This window comes from Poecile atricapillus, chromosome 5 (assembly GCF_030490865.1).
Source record: "Poecile atricapillus isolate bPoeAtr1 chromosome 5, bPoeAtr1.hap1, whole genome shotgun sequence".
Classification (NCBI taxonomy): Eukaryota; Metazoa; Chordata; class Aves; order Passeriformes; family Paridae; genus Poecile; species Poecile atricapillus.
The window spans coordinates 20,454,186-20,470,103 of NC_081253.1; the positions used below are offsets into that span (position 1 = coordinate 20,454,186).

A 15,918-nucleotide genomic window follows, 5' to 3' on the forward strand; every position below is an offset into this window, starting at 1 on the left:
TACAATACGTAGATACTCTTTATTTTATATTAAACAGAGAGAAAAAGGTTTTGAGAATTGGGAGAGAAAGAGTTTGAAAAGTAACATTCTCAATAAAAATTTAAATAATAACCTCTCATGATGCTGCAGGACACCAGATACAGATACCATAAAATAGGTGTGCAGTGATGTTTCCTCATCTAGTTGGAGGTTAATGTCACTGTTTCCAAGCCTGGAGGCAGGCGACTTCAGGATGTAAATCTCGTTATTTAAGCATTTACAGGCAGTAATAACTAGCTTTGGTCTGCCTCAGAACTCAGAAAGTGCAGGGGACTACATGGAAACAGTCCTGTTCACTGAATAATCAGTCATCAACTAATGCTATCCTGTCTTTTCTTTGTAAGTGGTAAGTGGGGAATTCACTTACTAGATGAGGTGCGAGCATCAAGTGGAGGAAGTGGAGCAGGTCACTGCAGCAGGACAGTACTGCAGTGCTCTAGTGTGGAGCAGCTGCATGTTTGCCAAACATGTAGACCTTGATAAGAACCACAGAAAAGGTTTGTCAGCTGAAAAACTTGACTTGCTTGTGTTCTTCACACAACCTGCTACATCTTATTCTTCCAGAAACACTGCTGGCAAAGGTGTTTGATTGTTTACATTTTTTTACAATGGTTTGGTGGTTACACTGCTTAGCCAGTGGCTATTCATCCTTTGTGTTAAATATTTGATTAGAATTCTTTTCCCGGGGGATAGTCTAAAAGGATAAGGAACAGGATGTGTTTAGTGCTTCAGCTCTGCCCCAGTGGCAGTTACCCTGTAAGTGGAACATCCAACAGAGGAAGTAGGAGCAACTTCCTGTCCCTTCACTGGAAAAGCTGTCAGCCTCTGCATAGTGGCACTTGTCTGTAAGGGGCAAATTCTGAATAGTCTTGGGTAGATGGTAGTTAAACCAGCTTCTTGTGTCCTGCATGGGTGTGTCAGTCCTTCAACTCTGAGAGCTGTTGGGAGACAGCCACTTCTTTCTTTGAGAGAGAGGGTGGTTTTCTCCTCACTTCTTGAAAGAGAGGGATTTGGTATCAGGAAGGGCTTTAGGGATTTAACCCTGTGGCCTTCCTTGACCACGAAGCAGGCTGCTTTGACTTGTACCTGTAGGTGCCCAGCCTTTCCCATACGTTGCCTGTAGGAAATGTTGGACTCCGCCCTTAGGTGTATCCGCAGAGTGACTTAGAGCACTGGTAGCAGGAGGGACTGCTAGATGAGCCCTGCCTTCTGAGGTGACCTGTGTATGACACGCAGAAACATCACACATTGTTTCTTCTGTCTTGCAGACGTGTGCGCATCGCTATGAAAAAAGGCAGTACGTAAACACAGTGCAGGAAACCCGGGATATCATTGGAAGGTGCTATGTGCTGAGCCAGGACCTCACTATTAAGGATGATATGGATAATGGAGTATGGAGTTTTTGTGATGGTCGTTTAAGAGGCCATGAGAAGTTTGGTTCCTGTCAGCAAGGTGTTGCTGCTACCTTTACTAGAGACTATCATTATATTGTGTTTGGTGCCCCAGGCACTTACAACTGGAAAGGTATGACTTGGCTTCCTTCCTGCTTACCCTTCCCATTTCCTCTGAGATTGCTCTGAAAGGTTGCATCCAAAGTTTTAATTTTTTTTAAGGGGAGAGGAGGTTATAGGGATATAATGATTTTACCTGTTTTTACGAAATGCTATGCTTCTGTATCAGCATTTACTGAAGTTTCTTTAAATATCTTCGTGTGTATTTATGAATAGATAACAAAACTTTGCACATACGTACAGCAAAATTTCCCCTTATTAGTCTTAATCTTATAGTGGGATTGAGGGCTTCCTTGGACACTTCCATACAGGAACAACCTACTAAATTTGTATGAGTTATTTGACGAGCCCTTTTTCTGCATTGGAGCAAATTTTAAATAACTGCTGAACTCTTTGTTTATTCTCCCCTTTATTCTTGTGAAGTTTGTGGAAATGAGTGCTTTCCAAAATAAATATTGAAGGGCTGCTGGAAGATAACAGCAATACTTCATATATTCATATCTAAATCCATGCATGTCCATGTGAAATTTCATGGTTAATCTAAGAGCCAAGTATTCTGTGTCATCTAGGAGATACTCCAAAACATAAGGGGGAAAAAACCCCTAGATATACTTTGTTAGTTTGTATTCAGAAGCATCTAAATGGCCAGTTCAGTCTCTCAAAGTGTTTTTTCCCATCACACTTCATTACACCAACAGCTGTAAATACTTTCCCCTTGAGAACATCTGATCCTCCAAGCATCGCGTTTTTCCACCTCGTACACCTGTGCCTGGTGTATGAACCGTGCAAAATCAGTGCATTAAGCTCTGGCACAAGGTGTACTTCAGTGAGAACTTAATCTTCCACATATCCGTCAACAAACTCTGACCGGCCTGAGTCAGCGTACTGAGTGCGGACACCATTTTACTTTAATTGCAGAGAAATGCTAGGACAGTCTAAGAGTACTCTTCTGTATAATGGAAAAACGTGTTTGTGCTTGCCAAAACCTTAATTATGCCAATTGATAAAAGGGAAGCATGCCTTTTATTGAAAGCTTTTTTCTTCTTAAATACCTTTTCTAAATATATAACTCGTGTTTGTCATAATGAAATGTAATTTAAAAAAAACATCCAGCACACTTGCCTACTTTTTAAGAGAAGCTTTATCAGGCTAAGAAATACAGGATAAGGGTGGTTTATGACCAACCCGGTTCAATGTTTTTTTTTGAGAAATTCATTACTATCCCATGTTGTCTGGGTCATTGTGTGGCTTCTTTGTAGAGCAGCATGAGCTTCTGGCACACAGAACAGAGACAAAACACTAACCCAGTGCACTATTCTGTGTTTGTCCCATTTTAACAGCAGTCACTATGTCATTCATCATAATTAATATAAGTTGGGAACATTTATTTGTTATTTTTCTCACTTATCATTCGTTTGCTTTTATTTTATCATTTCATTTTTTCAGGGGTGGTCCGTGCAGAGCAAAAGAATCAGACATTTTATGATCTTGGTATCTTTGATGATGGGCCTTACGAAGTTGGTGATGAGAGCCGCCAGGATAAGAATCTAGTTCCTGTTCCAGCTAACAGTTACTTAGGTAGGATTAAGTACATGTGATAAATCTCTTTAGGTCTCTTAAACATTTGTGATCCCAGCCTGGTGTGATAATCTGAAATGGGAGCAGATGTTCCATTGTGGAGCCTATAACACACAAACTGTTCTGGATAATTCACAGCCTCCCTCCACATTTATGGGCCAATTTTAAGTGTAAGATGATACTGCTGAGGTACCTAGAGGAGCTGCTGTTGTAATGTGAGATTCAAGAGCTGTGCTGAGTGTCTACAGAATCTCAGGGAGTGATTATAATCACTGTGATGGGTCAGTACAATGAATGGGTCTGTAGTCCTTAGTCACATAGTCTCTGCTATGTAGTATCAGAAAGTTTATCAAAATTTGAGTTTCTGTGTGTAACTGTTAAGGCTGCAGATTTCGTCTCCTGGTAGGTAAGTGCAATTCTTTTATTTTTCAAGTTTTTAAAACTCCAGTGGCTTTTAACAGACCTTTAAAATACCATAATATAAGTACTGTTTATATTTGACTTGTGTGCGTGTTGCAGGAGGTGAATCTCTTGTTCTTTCTGCTGTCAGGAAAGCAGGAATATGTCCTTAGGCCAGTGACCTTTCTGTACACTAGTGAGATACACTGAAAAGGCTGTGCTGCATTTTTGGAAAGGCATTAAGTGTAAAGAATCCTTCTGTTCCAGTGCAGATTTCTGTGGTGTGTTGATCCACTGCTTTTGGTGTGAGTGATGGAAAGCTGAACAGATGGGAAGGGCATTGCTAATGTAAAAAGTAAAAAAGCAAGTCGAGAAGAAAGCAAAGTTAGAGCTACATATATGTTAGGAGAAAGAGAGCATACACTTCTGTTACACTTTACCAGCAGTAATTACTGTGTGTAAAGGTAACTAGAAAAATCATCCTGAGAGCTTATGTTAGACAAGCTGATAGCATCTTCTGGTGGAGTAAGAATTGCTGAGGTGAGGAGTGCTGTGGATGCCAGTGCCTTTTGCTGTGAATAGTCATATCAACTTTTTCCAGTTGCATAACTAATGCATTTAGGTTCTAAATGTAAATGCTGCCTTGATTTGTATTAATCTGAACCACTTCCAGGCAAGCCAGTTCATCCCAGGCATTACTGTTCTGTCTGTTTAGACCGTAAGCAAATGTGGTTATAGGTGCTTTGCTTAACTACTATTTTTTTTCTCTTCAATCTTTTACTCATATTTGTAGGTCTTCTATTTTTGACAGCTGTATCTGATACTCATCCAGATCAGTTTGTGTACAAAACATTGCCTCCCAGCATACAGGTGGACAAGTCAGTGGATGTAATGATGAATAGCTACTTAGGTTTGTGACCACTTGAGGTGGCAGCATCTGGTCAGACATAATCTCCAGATCTTTGTCATGATCCCTCTCCCCTCTATTCCCTCTCATACCAAATACATTGTAAGTAAAGCATGAAAGAAAAACAGGGATTCAGATAAAGGGGAGACAGCAAAGTAACAAGGCTTTAGAGAAATGCTGATTTGTCATGCATTTCTCCAAACCCTCTCATCCCTCCCCCAGCTGGGACTCCCTCAGTTTTTTGTGGAACTGTCTCATTGTGAATTGCTGTAATTGAGAATTTCCATAGTAGTGGTGAAGTGTTTCAGAGGGAGACTCCCATCTGCTGGCTGGTATCTTCCTTCCATGCAAAGTGGGCAGTTTTCTACTTTGACATTTATTAGCTGTATTTGTATATGCAGTATAGTCTTTTAACTTGGTTTTTCATATTTTAAAATGTATTGTAAGACTAAATTAATTTGAACATGTCATGTTTAGGGTTGCATTAACTTAAAATTGTCCATTTCACCATTACTGTGTAAGCTAATTCTCAAATACTGCATACATCATTCATTTGAGAATGCTTGTGTGGTACAGTTTGCATGTTTGTAATAGAACTATCCTGACTTGACTTAGGAGGTTTTATCATAATTTTGCCAGAGGTGAAGTACTCAAGCTATATTCAAGTGGTAAAGCTGTAGTTGTGTCTAAGCTGTGTGTATCCTGTATTTGGTGTCCATGAAAAGCAGGTCCAAGTGAGCAATGAAGTACTGTGTTTTATGGGGAAATTCTAAATGTAATGTATGGAGGAGTATTGACTTGCAAATACATGTCCATCAGTGCAAACAGAAATGGAGAATTCCCGTCCATAGCACACTGTTTTAGACAAAACTTGTATTCCATATACCACTTTAATATAGCAGGGGAAATGTTTATTTTTTCATATTAAGATGCAAGTTGTTACTTACTGTAAATACTTGTACTTGGTAATATATATTTTATTTCTTTCTCTGTTAAAGGTTTCTCTTTGGACTCTGGTAAAGGAATTGTCTCCCAAGATGAGATGACTTTTGTCTCTGGTGCCCCAAGAGCAAACCACAGTGGAGCAGTTGTTTTACTGAAAAAAGAAAAAAATCAGAGAGCACTTTCCCTGGAGCACATGTTTGAAGGAGAAGGGCTGGCCTCCTCTTTTGGCTATGATGTTGCTGTTGTGGACCTCAACAGTGATGGGTATGGCTGTGGTGAACTCCTACTGCCTGTATAATAAAGGATAGAGATCTTGTTTATTTCCGCTTTGGTTTTTCACATTAGAAATATAAGGAATGACAAATCCCAGCTTCCATGTTTTCCTGAAGGAAATGGTGAGCACCTTGAGAATCAGTCAGGACAGAGTCTACTTTCTAATAAAGAATTTTATTTAAACAATTATTGTAAACAGAAAAACAGGAAGCCAGTCTCATACCCCAAGAAGGCCATAGGAGGTCCTTGTATGCTATTAAAAGATTAAACCAGCTTGCAGTGTCAGCGGGGCTGTTGATGCCCAGCCAGTTTAATGCACATTTTAGTCTTTGTTCAGCAGTTCTTTGGGCAACTGATCTGGAGCTCACAGTCTGAGCAGTTATTCTACAAAAGCACTGCCTTCTTTTTTTTTTTCTTTTCATTCTAAGCTGGCAGGACATCGTTGTTGGGGCCCCACAGTACTTTGACAGAAGTGGGGATATTGGGGGTGCCGTGTATGTCTACATGAACCACCAAGGCAAATGGGCAGGGGTGAAGCCTCTTCGCTTAAATGGAACCACTGACTCCATGTTTGGACTTGCAGTTGAAAATGTTGGGGACATTAATCAGGATGGATATCCAGGTAAATGGAAAACAATGACAATAAAAATGGGTGAGATTGGCCGATGCCAGACTTACATCTCACCCTTTGATTGCATGCTGCGGAAAGAAAAATGATTTTAGATGTTCCAACTTACTTTCACCAGATATTGCAGTAGGAGCTCCATACGATGGTTTTGGCAAAGTATACATTTATCATGGATCTGAGAATGGAATAAATACAAAGCCGGCACAGGTAATGAAATAGCCTTTACTATATAATTATTCTTGAACAAAATGAAAGGAATGACAGGGCTATCCATCTTCCTTTCCATTGTTATTATTGGGGTGGTGGGTATGCAGGAAAATCACTGGGCCCTTCAAAGATTGCACTGCTGACAGGAAAGATAAGGAATTCTTGATATTAATATACGTTTTTATTTCTGGGGCCATCCATTAGCACCAATAATATGTGCAGAAGGAAAAAGATGTGTAGATAAATAAACTGGGTTTTTAAAAAGTAAATCTGGTAATTTGAAAACAATTTGTTTTTGTTTTCTCTTTCACGTCCTTCTTCAATAATGTTTGGGTTTGTGGGTGTTTTTGTTGTTGTTTTTTAAATTAGATTTATTTATTTTTAATTTTTTTTGAGGTCACTGTGTACAATTTTTAGGGTGGTAATGGAACTTCATTATACTTCCTAGAATACTGCTTGAATAGTTTATAATATTTTATAGAATACTTTTTCTGTTTCAAGTGTTTATAGTCCATAAATACTGTAAATAAAGATGAACTCAGCTCTCTGCAGATCAGTAATTTCTAGTACTCCCTGCTATTGCCAGGTAACTTCCTGGAAGAGCAAATCATCTTGGCCCGTCAGTATCCTTCAGCTGAACCGAACAGAGAGATCCTATTTCACAAATCCTATTTCATTGTATCTCTTCCCTCTAATTTTTCTCTTTATTTTCTTCTTTTATTTCACCTTTATCACTTTTAAATGTCTGAATTCCCTCAATCTGTTTGCTTTTTAGATTCTTGATGGTGAAAAAACAAACACCAATTTCTTTGGTTACTCTATTGCTGGAAATATGGACCTGGATAAAAATTCCTACCCTGATGTTGCTGTTGGTTCCCTGTCAGATTCTGTAAATGTGTACAGGTGGTATATATGGAACCTTAATTAATTACACCAGGGCTTTGGTTTTAGTTTCTTAAAAGCAATTTATTTCGAAGTAACAAAAAGCTGTTTGTCCTTGAGTGTACTTTTCCTACCAGAAATTGGAAATTTGAGGGGAGGAGAGGGGGAAGGGCAGGGATTCCATAAATTGGTTTGTTACTTTATCCCCCTCGTCTCCTTGAGAACCTGCCTTACAATCAATACTGGGTAAGAGGGTGAATATGGATAATTCCTGCAGAGTGCTGATGTGGGCAGTGTACCTGCACCTTAGTTTTGTCCTATTGTAACTTGGATGTCTACGTCGTTGAATGGAATTTAAGGGTGATAAGTAATTCCTTAAGGAGAAGTTAATAAATTTGCTGCCCTTGTATAATCTAATTGTGCTTCTCTGATGATAGAAGAAAACAAAACCAACCCCCACTTTTGTAGCTGAGGATCCAAACCAAGTGAGGCACACAAGTGCCTTGCTGAGCTTGCACTGGGGTCCATGAAACAGTGAGGAAGGCTGCAGTTAGGATCCTCTGACATTTCTGTAGCACATGCCTTAATTAGGGATGAAGTCACAGTATTTTGCAGACTTGCCTTTTTTCCCAGTTTATTGTACTGTTAAGCTGAATTAATAATGGGCAGGAAGAAGACTGTCTCAGCATCAGAACTGTGAATGCTGCATTAAGCTCAGATCTTTGGTGATTGTTGTCAGGTCCCAGAGGAGGAGAAACAGAAACTCCAAAGCTGGTTATCTGAATTCTGGGATGAACAACTTTACTTTTCATGCAAAACAGCCCTTTCTACAATTTATGCTCCCATGTCTACAGTATCTGTGCACATAAATGTAATGTTCTTAAATACGCTGAACAGCGCCCAAGAAAAGCAATTTACATGGCTTTTGGAAGAGAACAGAGTAGGTGGTAGAGGAGTTGGTCAGATTATTTAGCATTCTGCTTACTCAAAAGGAGCTTTAATGTTTTGCTGATAAAGGCAGGACAAACACTTTCACCAAGGTGAGAACAAAAGCCTCTTGGTGGCAAACAGTGAAAGGAGTGGCCCAGTTAAATGGAGCAGGTAGTTTACCAGCTATTTTTAACAATGTTTGGATGCTTTAATGAGAACAGGTTCAGCTCATTCATGTGTTCATGTGAAATGTCTTCTCCCTTCCAGAAAAGGAAGACAAGTTGTAGGCAGAAGTATGGTTACAGCCTACATGCAGTGGAAGCAGGAAATGAAAACATCATTTCACATTAATTTTTTCATTTTATATCTTCTTTTTATTCCCCATTTTTCCCCCAAATTAAGATCTCGGCCTGTGATAAGCATTAGAAGAAACATTACAGTACAGCCTGACAGAATTGATCTAAAGAAAAAGAACCCTGAGGACCATGGTGAAATAAGGTAAATGGAAAAGAAATTACTCTATCAGAAGCCTTGGTATATTGAGCTTTCTGCTGTCAAAATTCATTCAGTAATTATGATTAAGTGAAGGGATATGACAGGTATGCAGGTAAAGCAAATGTATCTCCATATGTTCATTTTGACTTCCTGAATTTCTTCAGGCTGCTGTGCTAAAGACAAGGTGTGGAATATGTCCTTTTTGTAATGTTTATTTTTGAAAATGAATGTCACCTTGCCTCTTCAAACTTTTAACACAAGTATCTTGGCTTGAACAGTGTTGTCTTGAGTAGACAAATAAGAGCAATGCTTAATTGCTTATTAATCATTTTTTTTTGCTCTGTAGTTCAGTCTAGTAATCAGCAAATACCACAGTCATAAGACTGATCAGTTAAAACTTTTTTGTTTGACCATGCCTTATTAATACTAATTTCTTGGCACTTTTTACAGGATGGATGTGAAAGCATGTTTTAAATATACTGCAAACCCCAGAGATTTAAATCCAAGAATAAGTAAGTTCTGAAGATCAATATTTTTGATCTGTTTGTCACATGGTTTGTTTTTTGTTTTTCTGTAGTGTTTATCATGGAAGAACATGACTCAAATTATAGTGACTCATCTCAGACAGTGACTGACAGATTTAAAATGTGATTCAGTGCTAAGCTCAGCTGTTGCAGTCTGTATTTAGAGTCATGCTGGTGTGTTAAGCTGTTCTGTGGATGACAGACTAAAGCTTTCTAAGTATTGCAGCTGCCAGTGAGCAAATGGCTGCTATGCAGACCCAAACCATTTTGCCTCTCTAGCTTAGTGCTGCTTTAGAGAACCATTTTTGAGGCCCATTTTATACGTCCTTAGTGAGCATTATTTCTTATTAGAGGCTTACCCTATGAACCTATCCTATATTGATGAAAACACTTTTGTGGAAATCATTAACTGAAATAAAGAAATCTGCATTAATAGAAGACTTGAAGACTGTGCTGCAAAAATATAAAGCACTTGTTACAATGCTGCTGTTCTTGGAGAACTGTGTAGGATTTTGAGAGAAAATGAGAACTTTAAGCCCAGTTACCCTTTTTCTCTTGTGTTGTCTTGAGTTTCTCAGTTACTTTGGAAATCTAAAGGCTGTGCCTGAATGAGGTGCTGGTCCTTCAGCAGGTAAAGTGCTTGCTCTCCCAGTGCCTTGGCACACTCAGTGCTGTTTCCATCTGTGCAGCACTGAATTTGCTTGGTGAAGCAATCATTAAAAGATGCACCAAGTTCAGATCTAGGAAAACATGCCTCAGCACACAACTGGACAGCTGTAGTCGAAATTCTGCTTTCAGTGTTACGATTGTCAGTGTACCTTGACCTCAGAATCCTGCTGTCTCTCAGGTGCCATTTGGGACCCAATAGAATCCCCTGCAGCGCAGTCGGGGTATTTAGAGTGGAGAGCTCAGCCCTCTGCTGGCTCCGCACAGCAATTACAGCTCCCCCTGACAGCCCTGCATGCCCGTAGGGGAACGGTTTACTTAGGGAATAGCAGGATTTGGTTTAGAAATTTTCTGTAGATTCACACGAGGGGTACTTGGCCCTCAACCATGGCAGGACAAAATTGGCACTGAGAAAGTTTTTTAAATTAATGAAAACACTTTGGGGAACCCAGCACTGGCTGGAACAGTCTTCTAGAATAATGCTTAAGATCATACCTCGTGAAATTAAAGTTCTTTTTAGTATGGCAATGATTCTTTTTATAGTGACCTACTTTATTTTTTCACATAGAGATCAATTATACATTTGAAGTGGAGAACGAGAGGCGGCAGCTGGGCCTGCCCTCCAGGGTGCGCTTCAGTGACCACTCCTCTGATCAGTTCACTGCGAGTACAACCCTCAGGGGACAGAACTCATGGGAGTGTGTGACAACAAAGCTTATACTGCAGGTAGGGGAGAGTATTTTATTTCTGTTTCATTTAGATCCACTTAAAACAAAAGAATTTTTTTTCTTTCAGCCTTTTGGAAGGAATCTTTGTATATAACTTCAAAATCATATCCAATATAAAACTTCAAAAAAAAAGAAACCCACCATAGTTTACTGTTCCTTGCACACATGCTGCTTCCTCCTGTTGCCTTTCTTGCAAATTATGAATAAAAACTGCAGCCACTGCAGCACACTGTGGTGGTCAATAGAGCTGAACTAATTTGGAACAATAGAGAGGGACTGCCAAAAATGGAGAGCTGCTTCCAACAGAAATAACTGTTGCAGAATCTTATAGTGTGACTGTTCAGGAAAATAATTTTAACCTATGGGTTTTGGAGCTGATGAATGGGCAGGGCAGGAAAGCTTGGTATGTGCTCTCTTGACTTGGCTGCTGTAGTGGTGCTTAGAGGTGGTATTGCTCCAGAGGCTAAACAGATTCCCGCTCCATGGCTCAGCAGGAATGAGTCAGCCTCCAAGGCTGCTTTTGACCCCAGCAGATTAAAGAACTTTAATTTATGAATAGAATAAAATCATAGAATGGTTTGGGTTGAAAAGGACCCTAAGGATCATCTAATCCCAACTCCTGTGGCATGGGCTGGGACAACTTTCACTAGACCATGTTACTCAAACCTGTTTCAGTGTGTTATTTTACTGTAGCTGTGTGAATTTCACCTGCCTGAATTACCATCTGTGGTTCCTAGGTATTCTTAATGGCAAGAGTAATCACCACATTGGGAAGCCAGAGGGGAAAAAAAAAGACAGTAGGGCTAGGATCTTTGTGTTCCTGCATGTTTAGAAAATGCAGTATCAAAAGCTTATCTTTCTGTTGTTTTTTTCTTCTCTGCACTGTAGACTAACTATGCAATTTAAACTGTTTCAACAGGAGAAAATTAAAGATAAGCTACGTCCCATTCCAATATCAGTCAGTGTTAAAATTGCTGGCCTGGAGTCACCATCCAAGAGAAAAGAGAGTGCACTTCCAGATCTTACACCAATTCTAAATGCAAATGAATCTGAAACAGAGACCACAAAAGTAAGCCTTTGATATCACATATTTGCATAAATCTGCACTTCTACAAATAACTTAATTTTAAAGACTGTAGAAAGCTAATTTATGTCCAGAGGAAATACCAGGGATGCCACTGGACATGTAACTATTGGATTGTTATTTTATATTTTGTTCTGAACTTGTTACGACATGTTATGAACTATGTACTGTGTTCTTTTGCAACAAAAGTGAAGATGGTATAGCTCCTCTGTTCTTCCCTCTCTCCAATAAGTTTAGGAGGAAATGTACTTTTGATTAAAAATGGAAATTCATTGTCTTCTGTTGGAAACACTTGTCCAACATAACAAGATAATGTACGCTCCTAAGTCTTCCATGGGATGCTGTAACAGCTTTTAAGCAATGACTGCAGCAGTGACATAGAAGGGAGGAAATATGTCAGTTAAATTTTCTCATTTCCTCAATGCTTATTGAAGAATCAGACTTAAAGATGTATTTCCTCATTACAAGTAGTCACATTTACAGTTCTAAATTACCAGCATCAAGGGCTGTATCTCACAAAGAAAAACTCAACAGGCAAGAATTAAGTCAGGTTAAAATCTGAACTCTGTCCAGGAAAGTGCCTTGTGAGTTCCATGTTGATGCTTTATTCACTGTGCTTCAGAAATCTCATTTTAAGCTACTGTTGTGTGTCAGGCAGTAAAATTGCTTTGGTGGTGCTTTATTTAGGTGGAGTTCTTAAAAGAAGGATGTGGAGAAGACAATAAATGTCACAGCAATCTTAAGCTTCAGTACCGGTTTTGTACGAGAGAGGGAAATGAAGACAGGTTTACTTATTTACCGCTGTAAGTCTTGATTAATGCACTTCTAAAGTTCAAATTATTAACAAGTGCTTAAAAGAACTTTTAGGAGAGGATTTTGGGGAAGAGCAGCTTTTTTCTGTGTCTGGCAGACACAGCCCTTGGCAGTAGTATTGATTTGTCAGGGTGAGGAATGGGGGCAGAGGGGAAGAGCTCAAGAAGAAAAGTGGTTCAGAGTTGAATGGATGCTAAGTGGCCACAATAGTGCAGCAGTGGGCTAAAGGAAAAAAACCCAACAATTTAACACCTGGAGAAATGACATTCTAAACCAGCCTTGCAGTAGTTTATTGTGTGACACTGTTAATTATTTTGCAGATAAAACTTGACTGTATGACAACTCAGTAAAGTATAGGCTAATAGCCCAAGAAAAGTAGTTACAGAGAAATTGAGTAATGATTTAACACATGCCCCAGCACCATGCTGCATCTCTCTTTCCTGGAAGGGCCAGTGAAATTAGAGCAGGGGTAAAACAAACAGAAGGAAGTATGTTTATTTACTGCCAGCAGCCACACATTTTTAGCTACACTTGGAAGCCAAACCCATGTATACTTTACAAGAAAAAAACAGGTCATTAGATTGATTTGGAGAAAATTCATCACTGTGTGTGTCAGATGCAAGTGCTGGTTCAGAAATACTATGAACTCCTGATTACTTGAGGGACTTACCAGCCTGTTCTGTCCTCTTCTTAACTGCTGGCCACTGTCAGATGAAATACTGGTGTGGGGAGAAAAAACCTACGACTATTCATATTCATAGTTTTACCGTAATTCTCCCCTGGTAAGAGGAAATTGTATTTGGATAAACCATCATATGAGGCGAACTTGAATACACATTTGTCTTCCTGATGCACAGAACCCTGTATATTCTGTTTCTGTAGTGAAAAGGGCATGCCAGTGCTTGTTCTGAAAGACCAGAAAGATATTGCCCTGGAAATAACAGTGACAAACAATCCATCTGATCTGAAAAAGCCACAAAAAGATGGTGAAGATGCATATGAAGCTAAACTAATTGCAACTTTTCCAGACAGTCTGACATACTCTGCATTCAGAGAGATGAGGGGTTATCCTGTAAGTATTTTTAAGATAAAAAAATACTGAAAAATTTAAAATATTTCCAGCATATTTTTACTTGTAAATATATTCTGTTTAATCAGGAAAAACAGCTAACGTGTGGTGCTAACCAAAATGGTTCTCAAGCAGAGTGTGAACTTGGAAATCCTTTCAAAAGAAATTCTAATGTAAGTTGCACTTTACTCAAGTTGTAAAATCTTGTTCTGACTGATTGTAGTCATCCAAAGTTCTGTGTGTCACAGCTGGAAATGTGATTTGGATCTGTCTTTTTAACTCTAGAACTTAATATTGAAATTTTCTGTAAGTTTTCACATATCAATATATCTTATAAGAGCTCATATATTTCCTTATCTTTCTTGTTTAGGTAACCTTTTATCTGATCTTAAGTACCACTAAAGTTAATGTTGATACAACAGACTTAGACATTAACTTGAAGCTGGAAACGTAAGTTTTCTTTTTGCACATGCACCTGCACTTTGCTTTGCTATACAGTTGTAAACATTTTGAATTAATTTGTTTGATTCACAGAAGTAATTTAATAGTAGATAGAAACCAACTAAATTAGTAAAATAAACACTATTGTTTCCTTTTCATTGTAGAACAAGCACTCAAGTTAATTTGACTCCAATTACAGCCAGTGCTAAAGTGGTTCTTGAATTGCTTTTATCACTCACTGGGTAAGTGTTGATAGCATGACAAATTGGGGGGTCTGGGGACAGTTTTGCTTCAGACTCATTAAAATCTGATTATTCTCCTTTCCCACCCCCACCTGAACAGAGTTGCTAAGCCTTCTCAGGTATATTTTGGAGGTAACATCATTGGTGAGAGTGCTATGAAATCTGAAGATGATATTGGAAATCTCATAGAGTATGAATTCAGAGTGAGTAATTTAGGTTAATGCCAACAGCTGCTTTTCATCAAGCACACAGCTTCTTGCTTCATGTGTATGAATACTTAGAAAAGTTGCTATAATGAAATTGGCTTTCTTTGTCCCAAAATCGTGACTTCATGATCAGAACATGCAGTTGACTATGGACTAGAGCTTCTTTAGGCCTTGATGTTTTATGATCATAATCTGAGGAAGTGGCCTGAGGCTGCCTGCACACTTTTTTCGGAGCAGTTCATGTACATTTAGTTGTAGGGCATAAAAGCCCCAGCAGGGAGGGAGCAAAGTTACAGCAGAACCTGCCTGGGGCTTGCCCAGGCATTGACTGGTGCACACAGGCAGCAAGAATGGGCTGAGAACAGAGCCAGCGCAAGGAGGTGCTGCGAGAGCCCCTGGGAATGTGAGTCTATTTCACTGTCTTGGTCTTCTGCCTAATACAGCAAGGAGGAGACTAAGAAATTAAAGTCCATCTCTGTCAGTCCTTTACTTCTTTCTGTACCCCATCCATGTATTATAACAGTATCAGTTAAAACACCTGATTTAAAACCTGCTAGCATGATCAGTAACACTAAGAAATTAAAAAAAGAGGCTGGGAAAAAACTTCCAGATTTACAAGAGAAAGAGGTTGTTCTCTCTTTGTGTCAGAGCTCCTCAGAAACTTGCAGTTTGCCTCAGTTACACAACTGACTGATTTGTTAATTCTGAATTTGAGTTGTTGTTTCACGTGAAGATTAATTTCTAAAAATCAACAACTAGAAGTTCATATTAGGGAATTCTAATCCTATGTATTTATTTGCTCTCCAAGTATGTAGTTTTAGTATACACTTTGTCTTAGTACTATTTTGACTGTCTTTCATCTGATCTAAATTTTCTGTTAGTTGCATGCTTAAAGCTTGTCCAAGTCAATAATGTTTTCAGGAAGAAAATCCCTCTGAAACTTATTTTACAGTTTAAAGAATGTTTGTTTTAACAGGTAACTAATTTGGGCAGACCACTGAAAACATTTGGCACTGCTTCCCTGGACATCCAGTGGCCAAAAGAAATTAGTAATGGCAAATGGCTGCTTTATTTGATGAAAATAGACTCCAAAGGCTTGGAAAAAGTCTCCTGTCAACCCGAGAATGAAATCAACAGTTTGCACATTGCGGTATGTTACCCTGTCTTCTGTTCATGAATTGGTACAACATGAAAGCACCCCACAGAGAGTAAGGCATGAGAACTTGCCTCTATAAGGAGTTACTTTTTATCTCGAGCAGCTCACTAGCACAATAGGTGACCAGTGTATCAGTGAATAAGCTTATCCAGAGACTTTTAATAGCTAATGAGGCTGATATGCTGAAGGATAGAT

At 39.0% G+C, this 15,918-nt stretch overlaps 1 protein-coding gene across 3 annotated transcripts in view; it reads left to right on the forward strand.

Annotated features, from left to right (window-relative positions):
* ITGA6 (integrin subunit alpha 6) overlaps positions 1 to 15,918 on the forward strand; it is a 42,587-nt gene that overhangs the window by 19,529 nt on the left and 7,140 nt on the right. For all 3 annotated transcript variants that reach the window (XM_058840352.1, XM_058840351.1, XM_058840354.1), the window contains exons 4-20: positions 1,308 to 1,563; positions 2,997 to 3,128; positions 5,433 to 5,643; positions 6,081 to 6,274; positions 6,399 to 6,487; positions 7,263 to 7,390; positions 8,702 to 8,797; positions 9,245 to 9,306; positions 10,553 to 10,710; positions 11,632 to 11,781; positions 12,484 to 12,599; positions 13,492 to 13,681; positions 13,768 to 13,851; positions 14,049 to 14,128; positions 14,284 to 14,361; positions 14,462 to 14,564; positions 15,544 to 15,717. In XM_058840352.1, the coding sequence (XP_058696335.1) occupies positions 1,308 to 1,563; positions 2,997 to 3,128; positions 5,433 to 5,643; positions 6,081 to 6,274; positions 6,399 to 6,487; positions 7,263 to 7,390; positions 8,702 to 8,797; positions 9,245 to 9,306; positions 10,553 to 10,710; positions 11,632 to 11,781; positions 12,484 to 12,599; positions 13,492 to 13,681; positions 13,768 to 13,851; positions 14,049 to 14,128; positions 14,284 to 14,361; positions 14,462 to 14,564; positions 15,544 to 15,717 (2,301 nt within the window). The remainder of the gene's footprint in view (positions 1 to 1,307; positions 1,564 to 2,996; positions 3,129 to 5,432; positions 5,644 to 6,080; positions 6,275 to 6,398; positions 6,488 to 7,262; positions 7,391 to 8,701; positions 8,798 to 9,244; positions 9,307 to 10,552; positions 10,711 to 11,631; positions 11,782 to 12,483; positions 12,600 to 13,491; positions 13,682 to 13,767; positions 13,852 to 14,048; positions 14,129 to 14,283; positions 14,362 to 14,461; positions 14,565 to 15,543; positions 15,718 to 15,918) is intronic.